Here is a 27,969-nt window from a genome sequence, read left to right on the forward strand (position 1 = left end):
GATAAATAAAGGCATGTTTATTTATTATTTGTTTTATTAATTAGTTTGAAATAAATAGAAGTAGGGAAACTTCTTTTTTTATTAGTAGCAAAGCTCTGCCAAAACAATTACATATAAAAACCGATGTTCATAGTTTGGTTTACTGATATCAATATTTAAATGAAGGATGATAGCATTACTAAGTGACAAATTATCAGTTCACTGAGAGATTATGTGAACACGAGACATCTTCTATATAAATAAAATTAGAGTTTTGTCTGTACATTATTTCTTAGTACGATCTAGGACTTGCCTGAAATACAACTGTGTTCAACTGTTACGGGCTAGAACTAGCGTAAGATGTGTTGGTGGGATAGAAAAAAGGTAGAAAAATTACAGGGTCACGTGACTTTCTCTCAGTAACACTCTTAAATTGTATTATAGCTTTTATTATGGTTTAAAACGCAATACCATAGATCCAAAATGTTATAACACACATATTTTTCCTTTGTTCAGTTGAATTAGTGATTAGGGTAGAGGCAGCGTAAAGAAAATGAGCAAAATACAGGGCAGATAGTGGCGTACATAGGGTAGTATTTAAAGGCTAAAAATAGAGCGTTTAAGGAGTTTTCTTATCGAATAAATTCCTACTGTGTGTATTGATGTCATTAGCATTGTTTTTCAAACGTGCTATTATCTCAAGTCAAAAATGTGCTAGTATAATTAACGACTAGTGTACATGTTGCTCTAAATCAAGCAATTGCAAAGAAGTAAAGTAGTTATTTAAAAACAATTATTAACTTATTTAAAAACGAATAAAAGTAATAATTTCCGATGAGTTTAAAAGACTAAACTCATAGATGGAACGTACCTAACATTTCCATATAATAGCCTAAACATTTCTTGTAAATATTTTACAGTACCATTTTTCAAAAGCTGATCTGGTTTTTAGTGTATTCTACAAATATTTCCCACTTATAGCCACATTAGGTATAGTCCATGTTGATCTTCGTCAATGATAACGTAGTCAGCATGGTACTACCCATTGTCACCAGTACAAATTTCAGTAATTTTTTTATAGAGATACAATTTTGTTTACAATAGGTACTTAAGAACTGCCTGATTTTCTGCATAACCTCCCTGTCACAATTTTATTTGCCTCAATTGGCATTAATTTGGCTAGTTACTGTTACAACGTAAGTTATATTTACCTGAAAATATGCAGAATTGTAAGGCCTACTGTTGTTCAGATGGGTTTTTGTTTCCCTTGAATGTGAATAATGCGAATCCTTCAATGCAAGTTTTAATAAGGTTTCTTGGATGTAGTCATATTATTTTAAAATCACTTGACTTTTATGAAAACATATATAATGTCCTTGCCGTACCAGTTTAATTCAGCCTTAGAGGGGTTTCCTTTGCAAATCATCATAAAGTTAAGTCCGTGTTTCCTACAAAATAGTAGCACTTCCGATAACATCCTTGTCCATTGTTTGTGGGAATCTTCATATTGTAGGTGTTCTTCTTTTATATAGGATGCTGGATGATAACGATAATATTTTTAAAAAAATCTCGATTTCTGCTACTTGGTGGCGTTCTATGACTTTCCTATGTTTCCTTGGAAAGCAATTACGACCTTTAAGGGCAGTTTATGAAATAATGGATAGTTTTGCGCTAGTTTTCTCGTCATGACGAACATTTTAAGTATATGGTTTATGGGGGTATGACTTGTAGTTTTCACAAAAGTTCATGTGTACTTTGGGCTTTATATTGATAAACTAGTGGGTTGTAGGGACATAAGTCCCTAAAAAGCTCAAATGTAAAACAAACTATTGTAATATTTAAACAATCTCAGAATAAAATTATCTATGTGTCAGAATCGATACAGTGCTACAATTACTACATGTACTCATATTAGTACCCTGGCCCAGTTATTATTTCTAATATTATAGCTCTACTCCTTTTGTAAAGGCACAACTGAATTAGTGTAAAGGCTGCCCTATAAGTTATAGTTGATAGTTATAGTTGATTATAGTTTCGTTTCTGATCAACATAAAATATAAACTACTCTCTGTGTCAGCTTATGTGGTGGTATTCCTCCTAAAGCTGTGGTTGATTTTATACACTCTTTAAAATAGGCCAATTTAAACGTTCAATGGGTTCATAGTTTGTTAAGACCATAGTAAAGTATTTATTTGCTAATCCGTTATAATTTTTAAGTTAATAACACAGCGCTGTCTGATGTTATGATGCAATGTACTGATAGCCGACAGCTAAGCCATATCAGCTATAGTCATGTTAATAGTATATTATTTTTCATTCAATGGATGTAAATTTTGTTTGAAAACATTTTACCGTTTATATTATTTATTTAGCCTACAGTTAAAAAAGCGAATCATCGACTGATTACTTGCCATTGGTTAGGGTTCCATTATCATGTTAATGAAACCAATCAAGAAAACAAATTCATCAACATTGATATAGGTACATATTTTTGGTTAGTGAAACATAAAGAATCGGAAACTACCTCCAGGGTTTACTGTTATAGATTCTATCTTTACTATCTATATAGATTGTATATATATACAATGCATGTTGGGCTATATTATTTTAACCTTTTTTCCTTGGATCAACTTTACAGACAGTAGATACCTGGTTAAAATCTACTCCAATCAATTTTATTTTTCCGCCCATTGGAATTTGTTATAGTAATTAATGAAAGGAATATACAGTATGTATTGCCTGTACAAACCTATTTCAAATTTTATTCCCAGGTTATTCTCTAGAGTAACTGTTAAGGTTATTCCACTTGATAAAATCATAGATTAAACACTACAATTACGTGTTAAATTAAATGTTATGAAATTTAAAACAAAAGTTTTGAATAAATTTTCAACATATGTTTTGAAATAAAAACAAAACAGAAGTTTTCTAACTAATCTTGCATTGTTGATTATTTAGTCAATGGGGCTATTTCATGTTAAACATTCCTTCAGCACAACAATAACCTACTAATGTGAAGAAATGTAATCAAAGTCAAATAATTTTGTAAACTTCGTGAACATATGTTTAAAGAAACCAAATCTTAAATGTTTCAGCCATTCTACTTCCATTTACTTTGATTTTAACCATCTCCCACGATTCTACTAAATTTCATGCGCTTGGCTAATTTACATACAAATACACAAATTTGCAAATTGCACAGTAAAATTAATTTCAACATTCTAAGACATAACGACAAAAGTCTCAATTGTAGGTAACGTCATCCCTGGTTTTATATAGTATACAGTACATTGCAAAATTTACTGGCAAATGAGTTAAATCCAAATGTAATATTGCTTACTGGCTTAGATGAATCACGATCAGCTGTATTGAGGTAAACAAAAATCAACAGACAAATGGCTTCTGATGCTATTCTTATGGAGAACATTTTACGTTATATTATTGACTAAGTCAAAGGTTTTATCAAATTTTGTGTTAAAATTTGGGGAATTTCACTATTTTTCCGGGATCGAGACCATTAATTTGAACCCTCTCCCGTCGTTCTACGACCACCCAGTCGCCCACAATTTTGACGCAAAGAATCGGCTTTCGTAATTAATATATAGATAGATATTTAATTTCCACAAAATCAGTTAATGTAACCAATGCGTTTCGTTGAATTGAAAAACAAAGAACACAATTAAATTAAACAGCTGATGTAAACAATATTATGTTCTTCGAAAGGATAACATGGGAACTTAAAAAGCCACTGTGGCAGAGGCCAAGGGACTTTTTCAAAAAATGTAGGCCAGTTTGCAAATCTACGCAACACGCTCTTTCCAATGAGACGTCAGTGGATAAAATCGGTTAAGAAATGGTGGAGGATTCAACCGACAAACTTCGTGTTCGCGTATTAATTATATAGATTTCATATGTGCATGAAATGTTGGTGTGAAACCAACTTGTATAACTTTAAGCTAAATGGTTTAAGTTACCTGGCTTCGTCAAGTGATCCTTCTTCAGTATTACACTACTATAGTTTCGGACTTGAAAATAAGTCCATCTTCAGAAAACGTCAATAGGTCATCTAACCAAATTGGTTAGATGACCTATTGACGTTTTTGTTAACCTGAAGATGGACTTCCAGAGGCTACCTCACCATGTATACCTTTGAAGTAGAGGCTATATTTATTCCCAAAAGGTATCAAACGCCAGCTCCTGATCAAATCTTTTCTATCACTTTAAAGTTTGTTTCGTGTTTTTAGTCTTCACGTACAGAGACTTAAATCTTTGTATTAAATTGTTAGCAATCATAAATCGTGGACAGAATCTTCCACAAAAGATAAATACAATATAGTTCAACACCCTAGAACTCCTTAAAAAAAATATGTTTTGTTAAGGCTTCGTCATAATGTTAAACATACTCAATACAACAAATTCATTAATTTTACATATGTAAACGTTGATAGTTGTGTGCGTATTGTATTTTAATATATCTTCTGTATACATCTAGTCCTCTATATTTTCTGTGTACACAAATGCTTCTGTATACACTTTTTTTGCAACTCACAGTAACTGAGAAATATTCTAAACTGGTGAACTGTTTTTATAAATTTTTGCCATTATTTCTCAACCCGTGCTTAAAAAATTAGTGACTCGTGGATAAATCCAGATACAAAATTTAATCTAAATCGGACCACAGGTTTTGTCTGTAGCTCTGTATCTGGATCATACAAGTGTGTATTATATAACCTGATATTAGTCAAAATCTATCTATATATTAATAGGCAAGCATGTTTCTTTAAAACCTTTTTTCTCAGCTCGTGTGTATCGTAGGGAAAATCTACGCATACCGTTAGAAAGCTATTTTCCTGTAGGTGTGCAGAATCCCTTTATAAATTAAAATAGGCTCAAAAATAAGCACAAAAAATGAATTTGAAATTTTAAAAAATTAACATGGGTCTTATGGGTTGTTATGGTGATGACGAAATAACAACACAATATAAACAGAAAATCAAAACAAATGGAAGACATTCCAATCACATGTTTTATTTACAGTGTGGGGTGAAAATAGAGAAGTTTGTACAAAACATACTTTTGGTCGATTTTTCGACCACGGGGCGTGCTCTCGTATGTTTTATTCTATAACGTTTAATTTAATTCAACATAAAAGTCATGCTCCCTCCATTTTTAAAGTATTCAGTCCAAAAATGTAATAAATTTACTTGTGCATACATATTTATTTCGTTTTAATAAATAATTGAGGTGATGCAATACACTTATGTAGGCAGTCGCAGCAGTCGAATCCGGGCATAGCGCCTAAAGTTTCACGAACGCAAACCGCGCAACGAGTAGCTAAATGAGCCGTAGAGTAAGTGAGCCATCTAATATTTTGAAGAGGGTTCACTTACTCTACGGATCATAGTGCCAATGAACTGTAGAGTAAGTGAGCCATCTAATATTTTTCTGCAGGCTCGTATAGTATACGAGCCTATTCCTATAATTTATATTATTCATTATTTTGGCTCGTATACTATACGAGCCGATTCCTAAATTATCAAATAATTCGTAAGCTTGGCTCATAGTCACTATGATCTGTAGAGTAAGCGAACCTTCCTACTGTATTTTTAAATATAATACACGAGGCTCATAGGCACAATGATTCGTAGAGTAAGTGAACCCTCTTCATTTATTTTTTATTTTCGATAGGCTCGTATAGTATACGAGCCTGTAGTGCAAGTGAACCTTCAATATTATTTAAAAAGCTCGTATAGTCTATGATCTGTAGAGTAAGTGAGCTGTCCCCATAACATACACACCAAATTATCTCCCCCCTGTAACAGCAAACCTAGGTACTCATTGAAATTAATAATATTCATATAGGAAATATTTCTTACAATTACTAGGGAAGAATTTAGTAGAATTACAGCAAGGTAAATGGAAAATTGATTTCTCTGCAGGTTCACTGACGCGGGAGTATTTTAATTTTACGGGAGGCAGTACACAATAATGATATCTTACTCATCATCATTGACACAACCATTACGGATAATTATTATTATTACCGTAACATAATTAAAGAAGTAACTAAATCCAAAAAGATTACACAAACAAATTTACTTAATTACGTAAAAAAAAGTATATATCATAAAGCATTTTTTATGCTATATGATATTTATGGTTATACCATCGCAGGTGAAGCCGAAGGTACTTGCTAAGTAATGAATAACCCTTACATTGACATTGATCAAACAAAAGCCATGAAATGATTAGGGATATGCCTCAGACCCCAAATGAACGAAGGGTAAAAATTTGTTGAGTATATAAAAAATTTCATATAAATATAAAATGCAAATCAAATAATTTGCATACTACTTTTTAATGTATTTAGTATCAGACACAAACAAGAGTTAGAGTCAAGAGTTAGTGAATTATTGAGTTAATTCAAGACTTGTATTATTGAATTGGTATCTTTCAATCATAAAGTCTTTTAAGTCTAGCATTAAGTCTTTCGATCTAAGATTTTAAATTCAGGGATTATAATTTAGTTACATACATCAACATGGCATCAACCGATATACGCCGTCTGCAATTATGGTGCCTTGTTAGAAGGCAATCTATATATACCACAGTGAGGCAAGCAGTATTTGACAAATACGGGAGTTAGAAACTGTATGAGGAAAATTAAGATTTCCTAAACAAATTGGGCTGTTATCTAGATACATATTTTACTTTATAAAAAGATAAGTTACTTCAGATAAAAACAGTATAAACCACAAAGTAAACTACCTATTTGTTCCATAATACTTAATTCTATGTTCTAATAGCAAAAAATAAAATGTTAGCCTACTGAGAGTATTCTCAGAAGATTAACTCTTCTATTAGGAGTATTTTATTCCATCTATGTTTGATAATATTGTTGTCATGATGGTTAAATTTAAAAAAGGAGATGTAAAAAAAATTATCATAGCATATATTTAAGGCCAATACATACGCTAAGAGAATTGTAAAACTATACGAAGAGTGCTTCAAAGGGCATTTTAATACTCCATTGATAAAATACAAACAGTATTTTAGTAATTGCCTTTACGTGATATAAATTAGAACAAAACTAAAATTAATTAAAAACTCCGTTATACTTAATGGCTAATTTATGTGACAATATTTATCTAACATAGAGCGAATTAAAATGTTGTTTTTAAACATTGTCTGAATATACGTCTTAAATATGATGTTGAAATGGTTTTTGGACAAAAAATACACACACCAAATAAGTAGTTTGGTTACTTTTCTATACAGATCTAAACTCGAGTGTCTAAACTTTTCCCCTGACATTAGCAACGCGGCTGGTTACGGCGTTCATCGCCTTCAATCTGAGAGACGCAACAGTTCTAGCATTTTGGATGTTCCGATCTGACTAGTAGCGTTTTGGAAATTCCGACCCGACATACGATCGCAAGATCCAAAGTGAAAAGGACAGCCTATTTCATAAGTTTACTTTAAGAAATAAATTTGTACTTCTAGTTATGACTGTACTTTTGGATCTTACGATTTTGGAACTTCCGATCGGCAATATTTTCTTTGGATCTTTTGATTTTGGATCTTCCGACCTGCTAAATAACCTTTGGAAATTCCGATTTTGGAACATCCGATCGGCAATATAAACGTTGGATCTTTCGATTTTGGAACTTCCGATCGGCAATATATTCTTTGGATCTTCCGATTTTGGAACTTTTGAAGACCATCCGTTAGCTAAATTTATTACAACATTCGGGAATAGTATTGATTATATTTGTATTATTTGTTATTAGAGACATATATTATATATTACCCTATATTGTGATTTAACATTTTTAGGTTCAGTCATAGACTAAACAACACAAGGGCGTATGTTATGGTCGAATTTTGTGAAACATGATGAAACTATAATCCGTGGCAGATCGAAAATCGTATACTATGTCCTATCTCCAGACAGCAGACATACTTTTCTATTTCACTGTGCAGACAGCAAAGCGAAAGCCAATAGCAACAGCAGAAGCAGAAGAGAAGATACGGAGTACGGACGGAGATAAAAAAGTCAGAGAACTAGAATCGAAGTGTCAACCCTTTTGTCACTATTAACTTGGATCCGCTTTTGGGTGTGTAAAATAAGATATTCTTAATCATAAATGCTCTCGTCAACGATATAAATGTTTGATGTACCTATCTGGTTTTGGTTTAAATACTTAATATACTTAATAGTTCTCGTAATGTATTAACATTTTTCTCATAGGTTTTACTGATAACTTAGCTTCTCTCAGCCCCTAAGGACTCATCCAAGGGATTTTTATTTTGAAAATAGAGATTTAAAGTGTATTTTATTCTTATATATATATATATATTTCCTCAGATATTCAAACTATTATATCTAGTTTAAGCTTCCTATCAAAGTTAGGCTTGTAGAACCATAAATGGGTTTTACATCATCCACCTTGTGCCTAACCCCTATTTGAGTTGTAATTTTGGATTTACCTAAGTATCGAATTAATTACTCTATGCAAATTAAGTTTAGGCTATATTAACGGTACATAAACTTATGTCATAATAATTTGATTATCTAGGATAATAGTCATGCTTTGCATAAGTTATTTACAGTATTAACATATTTTCCATATATATTGCCTGGAACATTAAGCTCATTCTGTCTTGGAAAAAAAGGCAATTTCTAAATCAATAAGCTGGTCAATTATAATTAACTATTCATTTTATTGTATAAACCAAGGAATTTTTGAGTCCTTAGCCATGTAGTTGCTTGCACAAAAACTATTTTATGCATCGGCTTATCATCAGCTCAATCTAGGCAATTACTACACACCTAATTTTATAAATTTTTTTCTAATTTCAGTTTTGTAGGCTTGATTCATGCTTGGTTTTATTTATCTGATACAAACTGCTTTAACAGGCCTAACATTTGTGATGTTATATTTTCATTACATAATGATAGGCCTACTTTAAGGATTAAACTGGCTCCATGATACCCGACTCGAACAGGTATTGATTCCATCAAATTATCAAATTGGTATTAATTTGATCAATAATCCAACTTCAACCAACCAAAACCCTAAACTTTTGTTATAGATTGTAAGGCAAGTGTAACAATCAATAATAAGTTAACTTTCACAATCTACAGTAAACAATGAAGGAAAATGTTAAGGTTTTGCCATTTAAATGATCATACCCATAAAACAGATCTTTCCTTACCTCAGACTTATTTGTTTTTCATTAAGAAATATTACCTTCCTTGTATTTACTACGTAACTAAATTTGATGCAATTTGGTCCATATTGTTTTGTTTTAGGCAGCAAGACTGTTTATTAGGTCATGACCCAAGCTGCAACTCAACCCAGGAACAGTCCAGTAGTTGAGAAACACCTTCACGAGATGATGCGAGACACTCCGTCGATGAATGAGAGTAGCAAGGCCGTCCACTCTGGTACAACACCCCCCACTCCTCAAAGAGGTTACAACCAGGCTCCAGCATCACTACCGCTGTCCAACTGTGCTTGTAAGTGTATAATCTACCGTACTGCTGAATTTTAGTGATGCACGATTTTTCAATCGTTTTAATTTTTAATCCATTGACAAAACGTAATCCATTGATTTTTTTGGTCTGCATTTACAAAATGTGCCTGGTCTAAGAAAATGAATAGAGAAAATTGCGTGCTTTAGAAACACAAAATAGACCTTTCAATGCAAGCCGTTAACACTAACTGATTTTTACCAGAGGAACTATTAAAATATGAATTAGGGTATGCCGGTAAAAGGTAATGTTGAAATGGAATAGTTTTATCGCTTACACCATCTAGTGTTTGCAAAAACAAATGGATTTTTTTAATGAATGAATCTGAATGCAGAATATTAACAATTAGAACATTTTGAAAATAAAATTCATTAAAAATTCAACCAGTCAAGAACGGTTACATCCTGGAATTATGCTTCGCTACTGCTGATGACTATTTTAGGTCCACAGTTTATTAATGCCCTTCTGATATATATAATTTTCTCTAGTTGTACATCTCAGTTCCACAGACAAGCAGGAGGCTGACAAGTTAGAGAAACTTTGGGTTATATAAACAACAACACAAGAGATTGGTCCATTGTAAAACTTCCTTTTTTATATCTAGCCTACATAGTTGCTTAATTCACAATATAATATCATTTACATATATCTAAAATTACAGTTTTCTCTGTACATTGCGTAGAATCATGAAGTTTTTGGTTATTTTTATTTTTTATAGCCTAAGAAAGCAGAAAAAAACTGATTACTATTTCAATTTCTGTCTGTCTGTAAAGGCAAAATACCACTTTATGCGGCCCACTCCTAGAAATCCAGAGTACAGATCAAGAATCACTATAGCCTATTCACTGAATTGGCGAGAATGTTTTTGTAGCTATCAAAAAATGGCCTAACTACTTTGAAAAAAACCAACAAAAAAACAAATGTTCACAATTGTTTAAAGTGTCCAGTTTTGTGTCACATTTTTCATAATGTTTAATACATAGCCTACATCATTTATCAAATCAATACTGTAATCTGTTTAGGTTTACAGAATATGTATTCTTTGAAATACAAACATCTGTTTGGATGAATATTCTTTCTTCAAACTATTCCTGATTTTCACATCAAAAGTTGTTTACCAAAAGTGAAGTTATTTCTGATCACGTTTTGTAACCAAATCTAGAACCAATCAATAAACATTAGACTTAAATAACAGAAGATCGCAAGTAGGGGACAGTGGGGCACATTTGAACATGGGGTACATTTGAACGGTTTAAATTTGCCGTCATTTTTATACTCGCAGGCCATTGGACCAGATGTAAAATGTAGCCCTCCAATAGGGCAACTGGTTGCATTCATCTCCCTCCATTTCTGATCAGTTCTTAGTTTGTTGTTGGGAAAAGAAGTTTTAGAGCGCCATAAGAAAATTTTTTAAGCAGTAGGGATTTTTAAATTTTCCATAGAAAAACTACATTACAGATAAGTTTGATCCATTTACCTTGTGGCTTATACATATTTCGATACAACTATGCACTTCACATTGATAAATTACAATCCAAGAAAACATAGGCTAATTTAACTTTTTGCAAAATGGTGTCTAGTGGGGTAGATTTGAACAAGAGTCTGAGGGGTACATTTGAACACCACTGTTTTCCTCTGGTAAGCATGATGTTCAAATGTACCCCAACTGATTATATTTGTTTCCTATACAAGACAGTAATGAATAATGATAATTTAAAACTATAAGCTTCCTCAACCAACAATGAGTGTGAGAACTGCACGTGCAGCGAACTAATATAATTTTGCTATTAACTTTGCAACATTTAGCTATAAATAACATGAATCTAAAACATTAAATGAAGAATTAGTTCCAATAGAAATAAGAACTGTTTTTATCAACTCACATGCATAACGATTTCTGTAAAATAAAAATTTTCATTTTACTTAATTAGTGTGTTAAATTGTACCCCACTTCTTCACTGGTGGGATACTTTTGAACGATTTGCATACCTTTGTGAAAACAGATATTGCACATTAACATGTTAACTTGGAGGGTTTAAAAAATATCAATCAATCAATCAATTATTGAGATGGGGACGCCATCTAGGTGCGTATTTTAACCCAAATATGAGTGAAGGATGAGTGTAGAATGGTGTGTGATGACCTGTGTAGCTTTGTTACTGACTAAGATCAGCGGTTTCATTAGTCAGGATCATTTATTTAAAGCCCAATGATCAGGAACAGCTGGGTCCAGTTTCGAACCATCAAAAAGCTACTAACTTTTCTCAGGATCGAACCGGCGACCTTTTGATTACTAGGCGAGCACTATAACCACTCAGCTACCCTCAATTAAAGCTAACATTATGTTACAACTAAATGTAATAATATTTTTATTAAAAACACATAAACTCACCTATAAAAAATTAAAGTTTAAAAAGTGTTCAAATGTGCCCCACTCTCCCCTGCCTACTACAGTTTTTGTAACTGTAAATGAAATACAATGACTAGGTACCATCCAGCCCATGAAGCTGGAGATTCTGTCTGTATAAAATTGTACTGAACTTGAGTTTTAATAACTTAACTGGGGAAAATACCATGAATCAGTTTTGAATAGGACTAGGCAATTTTTATATATTCGTCGCCAATAGCCTATAATCGAGGCTGGCTTAGGGTCCTGTGGATTCGGAAATACATCCGGACTTCTGGGTTATCAGGTGCCTAGTTTACAAGACTGTAGTTAATGTAACTCAAGAACTTTTGCAAACGTATGTATTGTTAAAGTTGAATTGGATTTATCACCAAAGAGGTTCTAAGAATGGTTACAAAATATGATACGTACTGGTACTAGTATTATAGCTACAAGAAAATACAAAGATAAGTTCTTTTTTCAGCTCCGGCAGCTCAAAGTCCAACATCACCCAGTCAAAATGGTGACTCGCAGATGTTAAAAATACCCCCATCAAAAATAGAGACGATAAAGAACTGGAGTATTTCAACCTACAAGTGTACAAAACAGTTGATGTTTGAAAAACTAGGGAAAACCTCTAGAACGGTTGATACAGGTAAGCATTTATTCATAACAGTTTTTTTTCAAAATATTAATTGCTGAATGTTTTCATTTTTATTATTATTGTTAGTACAGTTTGATTTGTCAGAGATTCACATTACGTTTTACGTTAACCTTTAATTAAAAGTAAGGATGATTCAATTAGATATATAGGGCTATCATTTGTCGCATGTGACCAAAGGCAATAAGATTATATAAAAAAAAAATGTAGTACCTAGTAGTAGGCCTATCTAATAAATAGTATAATATCTAAATATGCACAAAATTTAAGTCAAATGGATCTTAAAACTTTTAAGTGATGATGGAAATTATTCAAATCCCAATTAGCCTATAGCAAGTGCCTTTATATTTTGGCAAATAAACAAAAAACTTCTATTATCCACTCACATCAACACGTAAGTACACAAGAGCGATTTTAGTTTGATCAAAAAGCAACTAAATGAAATTGTTCAAGAAATCAAATCCTAATGTTTTTGTTTTTGTGTATTTCTAAGCGATCGTCATTTTTGTTTTTGTAAAGGAACAGGTTCAAAATCTGGTCTTTTCAATTGATCTATTTTAATCTAGCATAATTCTTTTGTAAGCTCGATAGTAAACGGCAAGTAGGTTGAGAAATGATCAAGATAATTCCATTAAGCTTGAGGATTTTTAAGGAGAGAGTATTAGCATTTTCCTACCCAATCTGTCAAATGTTTGTAAATTGTTTACGGTATGGAAAAATTGTTTTGAAGGTACTTGTTTGGTATCCCAGCAACAACAAGCTTTTCGAGACAATTTTAAAATTATTCAGTATACATTTTATTCAGTATAATGCCAAAATAAAATGCCCCATAACTGCTTGACCCGGGATGAAGTGATTAGAGAAATTTTAAAAGTGATCAAAAGCCTCAAGAGCAAAAATGGTTGCCCAGCGAATGAAATTTGTAAAGCTGTTAAACGAAAATGCAACTTGGAAAACTATGCCATTCGAGATGCTCTTAGAGTTGCAACACAGCGAAATCAGCTGGAATTTAGAGGTGACAGGTATTTTCTCTCTGGAAAGTCTGAAAAAGTAAAGAAGACTGCTTTAGAATCAAAGTTGGCTAAAAAATCACAATCAAATATTGTTGATCGAATGGAGAAAAAACATAGAACAAGAGCTAAAAAGAAAAGAAATAAAAAATGTAAAAAGAGGGAACCACTAAGGAAGACTAAAAGTGTAAAAAGCTTTACATGCACTGGCTGTTCAAAAGTCAACATTATATCAGATGCTACTGAACCGATTAAACGTAAAGTAACTTTCAAGCGTGAAGAAGAAATTATTGGAAGCAGTAGTAGTGACAAGAGCGAAAGTGAGTGTGATACTGATAGCAACTATCAAAGTCACCATGACAACCAACATAGGAGATCTGTGACCAGTCATATATATACCACCTACCGCAAATACATATACTTGCCCCTGTTCGACCCTAAATGTACCCTTGACGAATAAAAACATTTGGAGCTAAAATTAGTTATGACTAAAATACTTACTGTGTTTTTGGAGAAATATTTGGAAGGAGTAAGGTTTAATGTATTACACTTTTTTGCTGTGGAACATTATATTGATGATTGTGACTCTGTGCTAGTTCGCACAAATGGAAATACTTTTAATACTTTTAAATTAAATTGTGACCATACAAAGTAGGTATTTTAAGCAAATAAATGCGCAAATTAATGGAATACTACAGGAATTCGGCATTTCTGTTTCTCAGAATCCTGACAATTATTTTTATTAATAATAATGTGTTAAATTAGGGGAATAGAGATTCAGGTATGGTGATATAACTCTCTGTTGGGATTGCTGGGAATAGTCCCTACTGTGTTTAGATATTTGCTATAGGTAAACCAAATTGCATGGGAAAATGTACACTAAACCTAAACACTGGTACCAATATTGCGAGCCATGAATTGTGTAGCTACAGAACAAAGCTTTCTATACTTTTTAACAAAATTCTATTAACATATTGTCTGTGTATTCAAGTGGTTATAGTGCTTGCCTTCAAAGTATACTGGTACGATTATGTGTGGGATCGATTGAGATGCCACTTTTCATTGGGCTATCAGTTAATGATGCTTCCGACCTAACAAAAGGTCGATGTTAGATAGCAACAAGACCAGGCTGTTTGGACTGTTCCCTTTAAGTATATTAACATGCTAATTGTGTAGAAAACAGAAAAATACAACAACACTTGTGTTAATAGAGATGCTAACACATAATAATCTCTTCTGTACCATTTATTCTTAAGTTCAGACACCAACTAGACCACTTCCTCTCCTATTACTTCACAGTTCCTCTTCATCTGCTATATCTTTCCTCTCCTCTTCGTCCATCCACTCTTCCATCTCTCTTTATCTATCCAATCTTCCACCCCTCTTCATCCATCCACCTCCCATTAGGTGCTCTTGGCATTTGTATAATAATGATAATCACTTCATGATCCAAATTAAAAATATTTATTCCCCCTTATAATACATTTGTGAAACAATTCAGGAGTAACGTAATTGGTTTGTCATCAATATTGTTGAATGGCACAGTTTTAATTTTCTTTTTTACAAGAAAAACAGAAGTTGGAAGGTATGGAAATTTAAATTTAAAGTGATTACGATTGGTAAATGTAGACTGATTACGATTCGTAAATTTCAGAATTAGAGACGCAGATTGAACAGTTGAGAGACACACAGCGCAAGTACTCCAACATCTTGAGACTCTCACGAGCCTTGGCTAGTCACTTCTACCACGTGGTTCAAACTCAGGTAGGTTTGTAATACGAGGCACGTTTTTTAAGTAAGTACCGTTTTTAAATTTCTCCGTTCCAGCGCAGCGATTGGCATTTTCGACGTTTGCGCTCTGTACGTGCTTTTATTGGTAAGCCCTAGCCGGAAATTCGAGAACAATCGGCCGTGTTTACATCCGGTTTCGAGCATTCAAAATAGTGCCGCCAATTGAGACTGCCGCGGACTGTGAAGTGCACGCTGTAATTAGATTTTTAAGGGCTAAAGGTATGAAAGCCATTGAAAATCATCAACAGATAAGTAAAATGTGTAGCGAGAACATTATGAGTGACGGAATGGTACGCAAGTAGGTAAGGGCATTTAAATATGGCCCCACCAACGTTCATGATGAGTAACGCACTGGGCGGCATCATTACTGTCCCCGTACCCAGTGCATTGCTCATCATGAAGGTTGGTGGGGCCGTCTTTAAATGCCCTTACCTACTTGCGTACCATTCCGTCACACATAATGTTCTCGCCATACATTTCACTAATCTGTTGATGATTTTCAGTGGCTTTTACACCTTTAGCACTTAAAAATATAATTTCAGCGCGCACTTCACAGTCGGCAGCAGTCTCAATTGGCGGCACCATTTTGAATGCTCGAAACCTGATGTAAATATGGCCAATTGTTCTCGAATTTCTGGCTAGGGCTTACCAATAGATTTACGTACACAGCGCAAACGTCGAAAATGCCAATCGCAGCGCTGGAACGGAGAAATTTAAAAACGGTACTTACTTAAAAAAAACATGCCTCGTAATAATAATAAGGTAATAACAGGTTTGTGTGGTTAATGGTGCTTACTAGTTTAGTTTTTGACTCATTTGACCTAAAACTTTATCTATATTTTTCCTAAGGACATTAAGAAACTGGTCACTTTAAAGTGTCTAATTTTAAGAGTAGTATTTAAACTTTTCTCAACCATTGCCTTGTTTGAGCTTGTAATCGTACTGTGTCTTGAACATTGGCAAAGATACATCTATATTCCAATGAAAAATAAAAAATATTATAAACTTAAAATCAATTATTTTAAAATATACAAATCTGATTTTATCTATGAAGTTTTTGAGGATAGCTTTCCTACCTGAATGGGAAATAGTCAAAACTGGCACAAGAAACACAAAACTTAAGAATAATTCACTGTCACTGACAGCATTTTTACAATTAAGAAAGGTATGAGTTGAATAGAGAATTTTCTTCAAGCCTGGCTACCATTAGGCCTGGAGAAAACTTGCTTGTTAACTCAGAGGTTCTTTGGTTGCAAATGCTGTCAGTGACAGTGATATATTCTACTTTTGTGTGTATAGTGTAATATTTTGTGTTTCTCGGCAGAGTGAGCTCTTCCAGCCTTTAGCTTACTAAAAAAATAAAAAACATAAAAAAATCATAAAAATCTAGACTCTAGATATTTCATACTTAACCTCAAACTAATTCTATTTATGTTCATAATATTATTTCAGGTATTTAACATGAATATCCTTTATTCATGATGACCAAAATATATGAAGTTAAAGACATCCGGACTCATTGCAACCCGTTTGTTTTTAAGTAATATTTACCTATGTTCACAGCACGCACTCGGAGAGGCGTTCTCAGACCTGGCGCAGAAATCACCTGAACTGCAAGAGGAGTTTCTTTACAACTCAGAGACACAGAGAAACCTCACCAAGAACGGAGAAACTCTACTCAACGCTCTCAACTTCTTTGTGTCCTCGGTCAACACATTGTGTAATAAAACCATCGAAGACACTCTGCTGACTGTACGTCAGTACGAGACTGCTCGGTTAGTTACTGTCTTTGACTATTGATATTGAACGTCTCTAAACACTACCTAAAACATTAAACTGTAATAATTTTCTAAACTTGCACATATTGTTAAATATACGGGTACATACGGCAGTTTATGCATTGGCTATTGATTTAGACCAGACACACCAGTCAGGTCCAATTTGAGACTTGTCAAACTTGAGCTTGTTTAAAAAAAGTCACTTTGGACCCAATTAATAGAATATACTAGTTTAGATTACTCGGATAATGTACCTACATACTGTTTCTACTAGTGTGCTTATTTGTGATTGGTGTTTCAGCATTGAGTACGATGCGTATAGAACTGATCTGGAACTTCTCATACAATCTCCACGCTCAGAGAACACCTCACAACGACTGGAAGATGCTCAAGTATCGTTTGACAAGCACAAAGACGAGTTTGAGAAACTTCGCTCTGATGTCATAGTTAAACTCAAATTTCTCGACGAGAATAGAGTGAGTTTGAAAAATATGATATGTTTTGAGAAATATTTTAAGTGAAAAAAACTATCTAGGCCTATAAAATCAAATTAAAATCTTTATTGAATTTTTTTACACCTAACATGCATGGCATTGTTAACAATTCAGAATATAATACTCTTACATTATCCTATAGTCCGATGGCTGGTGAGTATTAAAATATGACTGTACTAAATATTAAGTTGTAACAACATACCAAGAAATTCAACATCTTCAGAAATCTCATAATGAGTTAGACTTAATTTAAGGACTTAAGCTTTATTTTTGTTCAACAAAGGGATTAGTTGCAGTCCAATCTTAAATTATTTTGTTTGATTGATCCAATAGCTGGTCAACTAGCCTAGCATTAAGACAATCAATTTGGATTGCCAAGTCATCTGCATACATATTTCCTCAATGTTCCAGAATGGCTGGCTAAGAATCATTTGGAGGAAGTTAAACAGGATTCGTAGCAGTTTTTAGATATAATTTATTATTTAACTTTGACCTTTTTGGATGACAAGTTCTAGTTTAAAACAGCCGTGAACGTCTTTACGTGGGCTTAAAGTAAATTACTAATTTCTGTGAAATATGTTGAAAGTCAATGGCTGCACTTAACATAAGAGGTCTGCAGGCCAGCCATTACTTGGGGTCGGGTCTAAATCAAGTTGCATTAGAAATTATTCATTTTTAAAAACATAATGGTTATTGTTTATATTACAATCAGTTTCTAAAATATTGTACCTCATCTCCTGTGTTCACAATGATATTGTGAACCTCTTTCGTGTTAGCGGAGGAATCAGGAATGCCTCCTGCGGTTGTGATGAAATGTTAAACGACTTTTGTCTTAGTGGGGAAATCATAAAAATCTTTCACAGTTGTAGCAAAATCCTAACCCCCTCCTGTTTCAGCGATCATGACAAAATTGTAAACATTGTTCGCAGTTTCGGAGACATCATCATAGAAGGTGGTAAAATACTTAACATATTTTGCAGTTTGGCAAAATTTGGAACGTCTCCTGCTCTTACGATCACAGCAAAATTGTAAACATCTTTTGCTGTCTTGGAGACATCATCATAGTTTTCCGCATCGTGACAAAATTTGAGTATTTGACCACGCAATCTTTGTAAACGCTCAACACGTGCTTAGAATAAAAGTTCGGCTTAAAAATCAAGGTGCTCACTCACCTTTGATTTAAATGGCCCAATCTGTACTTTTTCCTAAACCTTTTCCCAATTGACCTCGCAGGACAGCTGTGAAATTTACGGGACAAAAAAATTTTGGCCTAACATTGATTTATATGTTTGTTCCCAGATAAAAGTGATGCACAAACAGCTGTTGCTGTTCCACAACGCAATCTCAGCGTATTTCTCAGGCAACCAGCAAGCTCTAGAAGCGACACTCAAGCAGTTCAACATCAAGGTGAAGTCTCCGAACTCTGCCATTCCTTCGTGGCTAGAGCAATAGTCCTAGACTACACTTGCATTGTTATCTTTCATTACAAATACAGTATTTTAAATTGTATTTAATTTTGTTTCAACGGTTCGATTAGTGCCATGTCATACATGGTTAAGTATTTTTACGATTTCTGACATTCCTAAATAAATACATTTAACCGGCAGTAAATTGGTGAAAGTATGAAGTAATAATTTGGTTTTCTTGTTGGAGATTCAAAAATGTGTTTACAATTGTCAATCCATGACTTGTTTTTACTGTTACTAACACTTCAGAAATATTGCGAAGAATTGAATAGTGAATTTTCATTTGTTTATATTTTGCAGCTAAATATGTTTTTGCAATTGTTAAGCCAGCTCTAAATTCTTTGATACCAGCATTATGTCTTTATTTTATAGAATTTAGAGGAAATTGCTTTTAGGAAGATCCATTTTTACATATCACAATAATTTACAAGAACTGTTGTAGCATTGTAGTATCTGTTTTATTTCATTTTTCTGTCGGTCGGCCAGTTTTTATATTCTCTCTTTACATGTAAAAATTAATTTACAAAGGAAATTGATAACCAAAGTTTGGTTCATCATAACAAAATTAGTATATTTTACACTAAATTGATATTTAATCTTATAACAAGCGTGTTGGGGTTTTAATTTTGTAACTTGTTGTTGACTGTTGCTTTTTATGTATTTCGTTCCAGTACAAACATTCCAGCCAGCTATTTTAAGTATTATTCGGTAGATGTAGCTGTATATTTCTATAAAAATAAAATAAATTGCAAAAAAAAAACGAGCAGTCATAGTCTTTTATGGGGTCAGCTATGTAATCATGAATGGGAGACTTTTTGTAAAATATGATTTGTAGTCAGTTTAAGAAAGACACCATAGTGCCTATCTTATGGTTTTAGCTACACCCCATGTATTTTTGTTTTTAATATTTTGCACTAAAACCAATATTTCTCCACAGGTTTGCCAGAGTTAGCTGCACTCGGTTTACTTCTACAATTTTGCAATGTAAAATCTAATTTATTTTAACTTGTGCAATTTATAAGTATTATTTAATAATAGACACAAAAGTAGTTGTGAGATTCCTAAATCAAGTACAGGTATTTTGTACATAAGTATGGATGTACTTAATTTATTTATTTATTATAGTATAATATATTTTCCCAAATTAGTTTTAAGTTGTGTATATTTATTGATGTATGTGAATCTTATGGGTTTGGTTTAAGTGAGTAATGTATTGATTAAGTACCTACTATTAGGATTAGGCTATTTTTTTTATATAAACCCAAAATTAATGTTAGAGATAGGGATAGTTGTTCATAACTTTTACCAATACCGTCCTCACTAAATTGAAAGAATATAAGGTTGAATGCAATTGGCATGTTTGAAAATGTAAACAACATGTTATCACTTATCAATGTAACAGACCAACAACACCAAATTTTGTTCGAAAAACATTGGTTTAGTTATAATACTCACTTATGCACAAACCATTCACTGTCTGTTTCAGTTTACAAAATTAAATTGTAAAACGCATAATACATTATTAAAGAATAAATAAAAATATTTATCCCAAGACAACCTTGTCCAGTAATTTTCGGTGAAGAAGTTTTGTAACTTTCAAATGTTTACAAAGATATTATATTCAATTTCAAAGATAGCGAAAAGAGTTTCCATTGCATACAAATTTAATAATTACAGTATTAGAAATGTATCTGTACATTTACCTTTTACGGCTGATATATTTACTAAAAGATACAAGTTTGAGTAAAAATGATTTTTATAATTTAATACAGGGCCTGTTACTTATCTCACCAGCTCACAATTTGCACAAAACACATTGTTTTAGTTAAAGCCATTTTTATAATAGTTTTAAAAGTTGTGAATTAGTCTTATGAGTTTTGTTATTTTCATGTTTTACTTATTTATAAAAAAAATTGTGTAGTTTTAAGAACCATCAATTTTATGAGGTAAAAATTTAATTCATCGAGAGTTTTAAGTTAATTTTTGGATTTCTACCAAGACGAATCTCTTTACAGTGTTAGTTACTACATTACATCATTAGGTCACAAAATTTAACAAGCAAAACTGAATTTCTCTATAGTTTTTAATTGCTGAATTTGTTTGTGGATTTGGCACGAGTGGGAATTTTATTTTTTTCCCCAATGTAGGTCAAAAGACATAAATCTAGTCCTTTTCCTATTTAATGTGGAACTGCTGTTTGGTATCATTAAATTAATGGCCCAATGGCAAAAGACAATTATTAAGTCTTGAATAAATTCTTTCCAGGATCAGACGACTTGTTACCTTAAAATTTAAATGCAAGCTCTCATACCACTTGGCTAACCAGTCAATCTAAGTATGACTCCATGAATGGATTAGAATGCTTTTTAAACACTAGAAATATTCTATTTTACCTAAATTGATAATGATTTTAAGTGCAAATGTCTTTAGATAAGGATTTTGTGGTGGATAAGTTTAATAGGACACTCACCTTACTATGAATACAGATGAAAATTTACAAATAAACAAAGAATTGTTGGAGCTACTAGCTCCTTCAGTAGTTAAGTCTTTCATGTGTTATATTTTTGTGCATTTTCGTCGTGAGAGTAAGCTTGCCGTTAAATCTATCCACCACAAAATCCTTAAAAACCTTTTATTAAGACTAGTAAAACCTCCATGACATATAAGATATTTAACCTAACATTTTAATAAAGATAGATGAAAAATCTTTCTACTCCTTTTTTTCTGTGGTTGTTCAGCACTTTGGATCTTAAGTCATACAGAGGTGCCCATCCCTACCAAGGTCAGGGGCGCAAAGTCCCCCTCATTTCATACTGCCCCTTACTCCTCCCCAAATAAAATAGCCACCTGCCCATTCCAAACAAAAATTTCAAGGATCTTACATTCACTTTCCAATGCAACAATGAAATAGTCATGATAGATGGTCTGTCTCTTCACCCCTCCCCAAATAATATAACAACAAACGCAAGACATGTTGCTGCTACGAGAGTGAAGAAAATAGAACTATTTTTCTCCGAGGATGCGGTATTTTTTCTGCCTGCATCATGTTATCTTGACAATTGCTTAAGTCTCTCATTGTAAACTTTTCTAGTTTATGCCGTTAATGATCAAATTGAATCAGTTGTCGTGACAATGTCTTCTCATTTACCCGGGGCTGCAAAGACATCATCATTGCCTCCTGTGATCGCGGGAATAAGTTGACATCCTTCCATGGTACGGTAGCGAAGATATCATCACCGACTCCTGTTAACGTGGGAATGGGTTTTTGTAAGGGACAACATCATTTTAGGGTTACCGTACTCATGAAAAACTTAATGCATTATTAATACAATGTAAAATGTGCAATGTGTAAAATAAAATCCCCTCTGGGCACCCCTGCACACAATTGATATTAAGTACCTACTGAATTTTATTGAACTGTTCCTGCTATCATGAGAAATGTGACAATAAATTGCATAAGGAAAGTTATGTTATTAAAACTAAGATTGTGGTTGTGAATGTATGGAAATCACCCTTAGTATTTATTGTAGGCCCCTGTTTCTAATTTACATCCCCTGAATTTGTTTCAAAAGTAATTCATACATGATGATATCTTTGTAACGACAGTCAAACATAATAACATGACAATGCTATTAAAATCACCTTTTAATTTTGCTTACTTTTGTAATTCCATGATTTGTGAAGAACTGACTGGTATTTAAGACAACCTGTAGCCTATGTTGTATATTTAGTTGTTGTGTTCCTCATAAATAGTTATTTATTGTTTGTTTATATTTTACAGTTTATTTAAGTTATGCAATTGCTAAGATGTGTGAGATTTTGTCCATATTTATTTACATTATGCTTTTGTAACTCTAGTCTGAATCAATAAAAAGAAACAAATTTGCACTGAGGGGTTTTCATCTCCTTTGACAACCTTTTTTGTCATACAACCCTGCGGTTTTCAAGGCATGCATAAGCCTGGTTAAAAGCAACCCTTTCCTCCCAAGGGTAAATGGTATCACCTAGAATCGAGAACATCAGCTATACATTTACCTGATTCGTTGTTAAATTTGTTTGATATTATTATGTTGTTAACATTGTGTATACCACTACAATTAATAGATGACATTTTATCAAGATTTAAATCAATTGAAACTTATTTAAATTTGGTAAATTTAACTTATCACTGTGATTGAGGAGTTGTACGGTTCAGTTTCATATAATTAATGGAAACTGCTGTGTGTATTAATTCTTATTGGCAAAACAATATGGATTCATCTCTTAGAAACTAACTACGGTAGGCCTACCTAATTATGGTCAACAAAGATTGACATTTTTATTAAGGGAGTTATAGCAAAGAAAGGTGCAGTATGATGAAAATTACAGCTCATGATAGTTAATGTACTGGCGCTTTAGTGACCACTCCAGTTATGCAAAGAATGGAATTTCTGCAAAAGGCTTGTTAGTACCTACATTCCATAAATATATTTACGCCACACTACATTATTTTGATGAACTTCCCACGCAAGGATTTAGTCCAGAAAACAGCTGTTTGCCGCCAGCTTATTCAAATGGGGTTTCATTGCGTACTACTGTACTGTAATGAGTTTTGCCGGACACCAATCAGCTGATTATACTATATTTAGGTGGCAATGAGTGGTTATAAACAAAAACATAACCTATGACTAGTGATTTTTAGTCCTTTAGTTGGTGAAAATATATTAGGATTTGTACAGATTTAGTAGTATGGCGTAAACTATCGTACGCAACTCATCCAAAATATGTGTAGGCCTACCGGACTCGTATGGTAATCCCGTACACGACTTTGTCTCGCAGGGGAACGACCACACTCGTCCAGTAAACACTTATTTTCAGGACTAGTAACGTAATATACTATTTCATGTAGATTCACATCAAAAAGTTATATGTACGGTACCTTAAAGCCTCCTTGAAGAAAAAAAACTAGTTGAAAATGAAAAAAAAAACTTTATTTACACTCACAGTTAATAACAAAAATCAACTTTGTTAATAGACGGGACCATCATCAAGGTTGTCATCTTCATCATCAAGATAACCTTCTCCGGAATCAAAGTAGTTTTGGTTGTAGTCCGTTCCATCGTCCATTTCTTCATCAACTTCGTCTTCTTCAACATCTTCAGCCTCTCCTGCTTCTTGTTCATCTTCATCTTTTTTCTTATCTCCATCTTCCTCCTCAGTTTCTTTAGTTTCTTCTGCAGTCTCTTTCTTCTCAAGCTCCTCCAACCTAGCATAAAGTCAAAGTTTAAATGAATCATAGGTAGGTAGTTTTTAAATATGTTTCAAAATAATCATAAGTATTTTTAAAACGACACTCCTAATAATTTCAGTTTTTTTAGTAAAGTTTTAGAAATTGAATATGCCTATACAAAAGATAAGAATCAAACTAACCACCAATGCTAGAGGCCAAAGGTAGCTTTTTTGTAGGTGCCAAAATTGAAAATTTTCTAACGGTGTGTTTAAAGTGTTCAAACATTTATTTTTTGGGGTACCTGTAGGGCAATCTTTTTAAGCATCATGCAAATATTTTATTAGGATGTAAGCACATATTGGATGTTTGCAAATTTATAACATTACACAACATATCACCATACAAGATCAGGACGAGACTAGATATCTATTGACCTAGACATAATAAAAGAATGATAAGATCTGGTTGCCTACTGTAGGAATATAGTTGATAAGATGGAATGATTCTAGATAATCTGAAACCAAGGTATAAATAATCAGTCTCAAAACATAATAAGGCATGTCCAATAATACAGTAGTAGCCTATAAGTAAGGCTTTCACGGTCACTTACAATATTATGGCCTTCAGGGCAAAACCATTACCATGTAAACTAATGTAGGCCTACAAGTAAGTTGTGCTGATGTTATGTCATTGTATAAAATGGTTATCTTTAGAGTTAAGTTTTAACCATATAGTCACCCTTAGTGCTTCATTACTGCTCTGAAGACAAACAATCATCTGCTTTGATACCCAGGGAAGATATTAGCATTTTACTTTAAGTGGTTTTTACCTCAAAGACCATCATAATGCACTATATAGGTAAAACTATTAGTGAATCTGAGTTGTAAGGCTTGAACTGAATTTTATAGCATGAAAAACACTACTGAAATTACAGCTAAAACTGACGTCCCACAGTTAATCATACGAAAGAACTTACCATGATGTTAAATTCCCAATGTTTTTCCTCGCCACTTTGTTTTGCAGAACACTTCCGCTGCCACTTTTCCTCTTCCTTTTGGTAAAAGTAGGTTTTAGCTCAGGTGGAACACACGACCAATCCATCTGGAAAGGCTTATCGGTAACTTTAGATTGTTCGGCGTCAGCAAATTGGCCAATCTCGACAGAAGACTGTCTCAACCTGACGAAAGCACTGGATTTGTTTAGATGTTCTAACAATGCGTTCTTCCGCTGCAGCTGTGAATCGTACGAAGGGTTTTGCAGGAGAGGGGCAGGTCTGAACTCCAGCGGAGGGTAAAGTGGAGGGGGTTGTAAGACAGGTCCAGGGAGCATCTCACCCGGAGCCAAACCTAGCTGTTCTACGTTGAATGATAGAGACGCTCTTCCTCTACCCCTCCCAGCTCCCGCCCCTCCTCGTCCTCTTGATGCCATTTTAAGTTGCTTTTATTTTTGTTTCCTTGGTTGAACTCTTTGATTCTTCCTCTTCTTCCTCAAGAAATTTATCCTGAAAGGTAATTTAATAGGTTAGATGGGAGGTCAGCTTATTTAAAGTGAATCAACTTTTTGAGTAAGGATAGAATTTTAGATTGATAATAAAGAATAATCACAATCACTACAGTGGTAAGCTTAGATAAATGTAGTTTGGTATTCATACAAGGTGTTAAGAAAATTTGGTTGCAAGCAAGCTATTCATAACCAACTTCACTCTAAAATTAAAATAAGTCTAAAACTTACTACGCCTATCACATTTAATTTAATTTTGGCTCTTTGCCTGCTTTTTGTAATCACTTTTTAAAAGTAGCCTAAGTAGACTTTTATTTTGGATCCACATAAAAAAAAATTCTTTGAAACTGGTAAAATATCTTTGGAGACTTACGATTGTATATAGGCCTACTGATACAACGATTGTAATTATAACGATATACAATTTGTACTGACCACACCTAATAATTATAACCTAACCTAACGGTGGTTAGGAAACTAAGCTAATTAAAATATTATTTGGAAGCCAATTTATTGGTGTGGTCGGTATAATATGTAAGTACCCGTAAAAGAATAAAAACGATCGACGATGATAGACTTAAAACGATTATACAGGGTGATTAGTAGGTAATTAAAACACCTCAAGCCTGCCCGTTTTTGACTCTGTCAGTGCCCCTTTGCAAAATATATAACAAGGTGTCCACCGGCCGGGAAATCTGGGAATTAACGAGTTTTCTTTAGCCGGGAATTGTGCATGCATTTTGTATTTCCACCTAATATTTAATTTTCCACAATCGTGCATGACAACAGTGACTGTGGGACACGATAATATGTCTACACACGGCCGCAAGGGATAATCAGATTTATGCCGCGATTGCACAAGAGGGAAAAGATAAGAATTTTGCCTCATTCGCAGAAGACGATGATAATCCCCACACCACCCCAGGATAGCATATATTTTCATATATTGCCACAATCATGGCAGACGATATTTATATCCACATGCCCGCGGGAAAGTCAAAATTTCACTGCGATCACGGGACACTATGATGATATCTACACAATTGTGGGAAATAATTAGTTATGCCACAATCGCAGGAGATGATTAGGATGTCTACACGGCTGCAGATACGATAATGATGTCTACAGAAAACTTTTTAAGTTTAAAGTTACTACAAAATATTAATTTGACATTTCTTGATTGTCTGTAGGTGAGCTTAAGTATTGTGCATCAGTGAATAGTAAATATCATCAAAATGATACAGGGTCTATATACTTTGTATGTTACTACTTTGTGTAACTCTGGAAAGACATCCTTTCACCATCATAAAAATTTAAGAAACCAACTCATGAACCCAACATCATGACGTTACTTACTCTATCGTAAATGACCTTGACTATCAAAGAACAGGTTGGGCATGTTGCTACTTCTTCACCAGCTTTTAACTCCTCCTGTAAAGAGATGATGAACTTAGCTATGAAATAAAATAAGACGCACTTAAAAATTAGCCTAAATCTTGGGAATCAGGTAAAAATTCCATATATACCGGTATGTGTGTGGCTTTGTCTTTGAAATACACTGCAAGTATCTTAAAGAGTTTCTTTTTGTCAAATCTTATTGTATATTTTTATGCCTCCTTTAAGCACGGGTCACACTAGGCCGCGAATTAAAAGAAGCTGCCGCTACTATCATCTTAATGTGGCCACAAAATTTGCGGCTGGTACCACAAGCCAGTCGAGTAGTATTTTTCAGCAGCTGGCTAAGTTGGACATGTTCTTTACTGTTATGTTTTTATCTGACTAGGTATAATAATAATTCGTAGGGTAGAAATGACTAAAGTAGTCGGGGAAACAGGTTTTTGATAGTTAAAATTAATTTCCAAACTAATCTTGCTTAGTGGGACGTTTTACCTAAGGAGTATTTAGATTAAAAAAGGGAAATTTCTTTCTCGCAACAGTGGTAGCTTATTTCTCGTTTCTTTGTGGAAATAAAATATAGATCATAGGCCTTCCTTAAAAACATTTAAGTATGACCTGGTGAAACTGACTTTAGTCAAAATTGTTATTCAATTGTTTGCTAAAATAGATTAATCCCTTTAACATGATATGAAGTTCATTTATAAAATTAAAGTTTGGAATGTTAGCCTATCTTTTGATTGGTAAAAAAATTAGCCTGAG

The 27,969-nt window shown here is 33.4% G+C and overlaps 2 protein-coding genes across 4 annotated transcripts; one reads left to right on the top strand and one right to left on the bottom strand.

Annotated features, from left to right (window-relative positions):
• The first annotated feature begins 7,997 nt into the window (after positions 1 to 7,997).
• On the top strand, positions 7,998 to 22,985 carry LOC128992361 (arfaptin-2). Of its 3 annotated transcripts, XM_054415907.1 has the most exons (8): positions 7,998 to 8,096; positions 9,296 to 9,502; positions 12,376 to 12,558; positions 15,229 to 15,338; positions 16,929 to 17,140; positions 17,445 to 17,619; positions 18,937 to 19,044; positions 20,041 to 22,985. In XM_054415907.1, exons 2-8 carry the CDS (start codon positions 9,319 to 9,321, stop codon positions 20,053 to 20,055), a joined length of 987 nt encoding a protein of 328 aa, XP_054271882.1. In that variant the 5' UTR covers positions 7,998 to 8,096; positions 9,296 to 9,318; the 3' UTR covers positions 20,056 to 22,985. The 3 variants fall into 3 exon arrangements, with proteins under 3 accessions (XP_054271882.1, XP_054271880.1, XP_054271881.1); XM_054415905.1 differs by having other exon boundaries at positions 18,937 to 22,985; XM_054415906.1 differs by having other exon boundaries at positions 12,388 to 12,558; positions 18,937 to 22,985.
• A 1,066-nt stretch (positions 22,986 to 24,051) lies between these two features.
• LOC128992189 (DNA-directed RNA polymerase III subunit RPC7) lies at positions 24,052 to 27,243 on the bottom strand. Its single transcript, XM_054415649.1, has 3 exons — positions 27,169 to 27,243; positions 25,289 to 25,813; positions 24,052 to 24,348 (listed from the first exon to the last, which is right to left on the bottom strand). Exons 2-3 carry the CDS (start codon positions 25,738 to 25,740, stop codon positions 24,111 to 24,113), a joined length of 690 nt encoding a protein of 229 aa, XP_054271624.1. The 5' UTR covers positions 25,741 to 25,813; positions 27,169 to 27,243; the 3' UTR covers positions 24,052 to 24,110.
• Positions 27,244 to 27,969: the final 726 nt, after the last annotated feature.

The sequence above is a fragment of the Macrosteles quadrilineatus genome, unplaced genomic scaffold, assembly GCF_028750875.1.
Source record: "Macrosteles quadrilineatus isolate MER2022 unplaced genomic scaffold, UCM_ALF_1.0 Scaffold_4__1_contigs__length_99947679, whole genome shotgun sequence".
In the NCBI taxonomy this organism is placed as follows: domain Eukaryota; kingdom Metazoa; phylum Arthropoda; class Insecta; order Hemiptera; family Cicadellidae; genus Macrosteles; species Macrosteles quadrilineatus.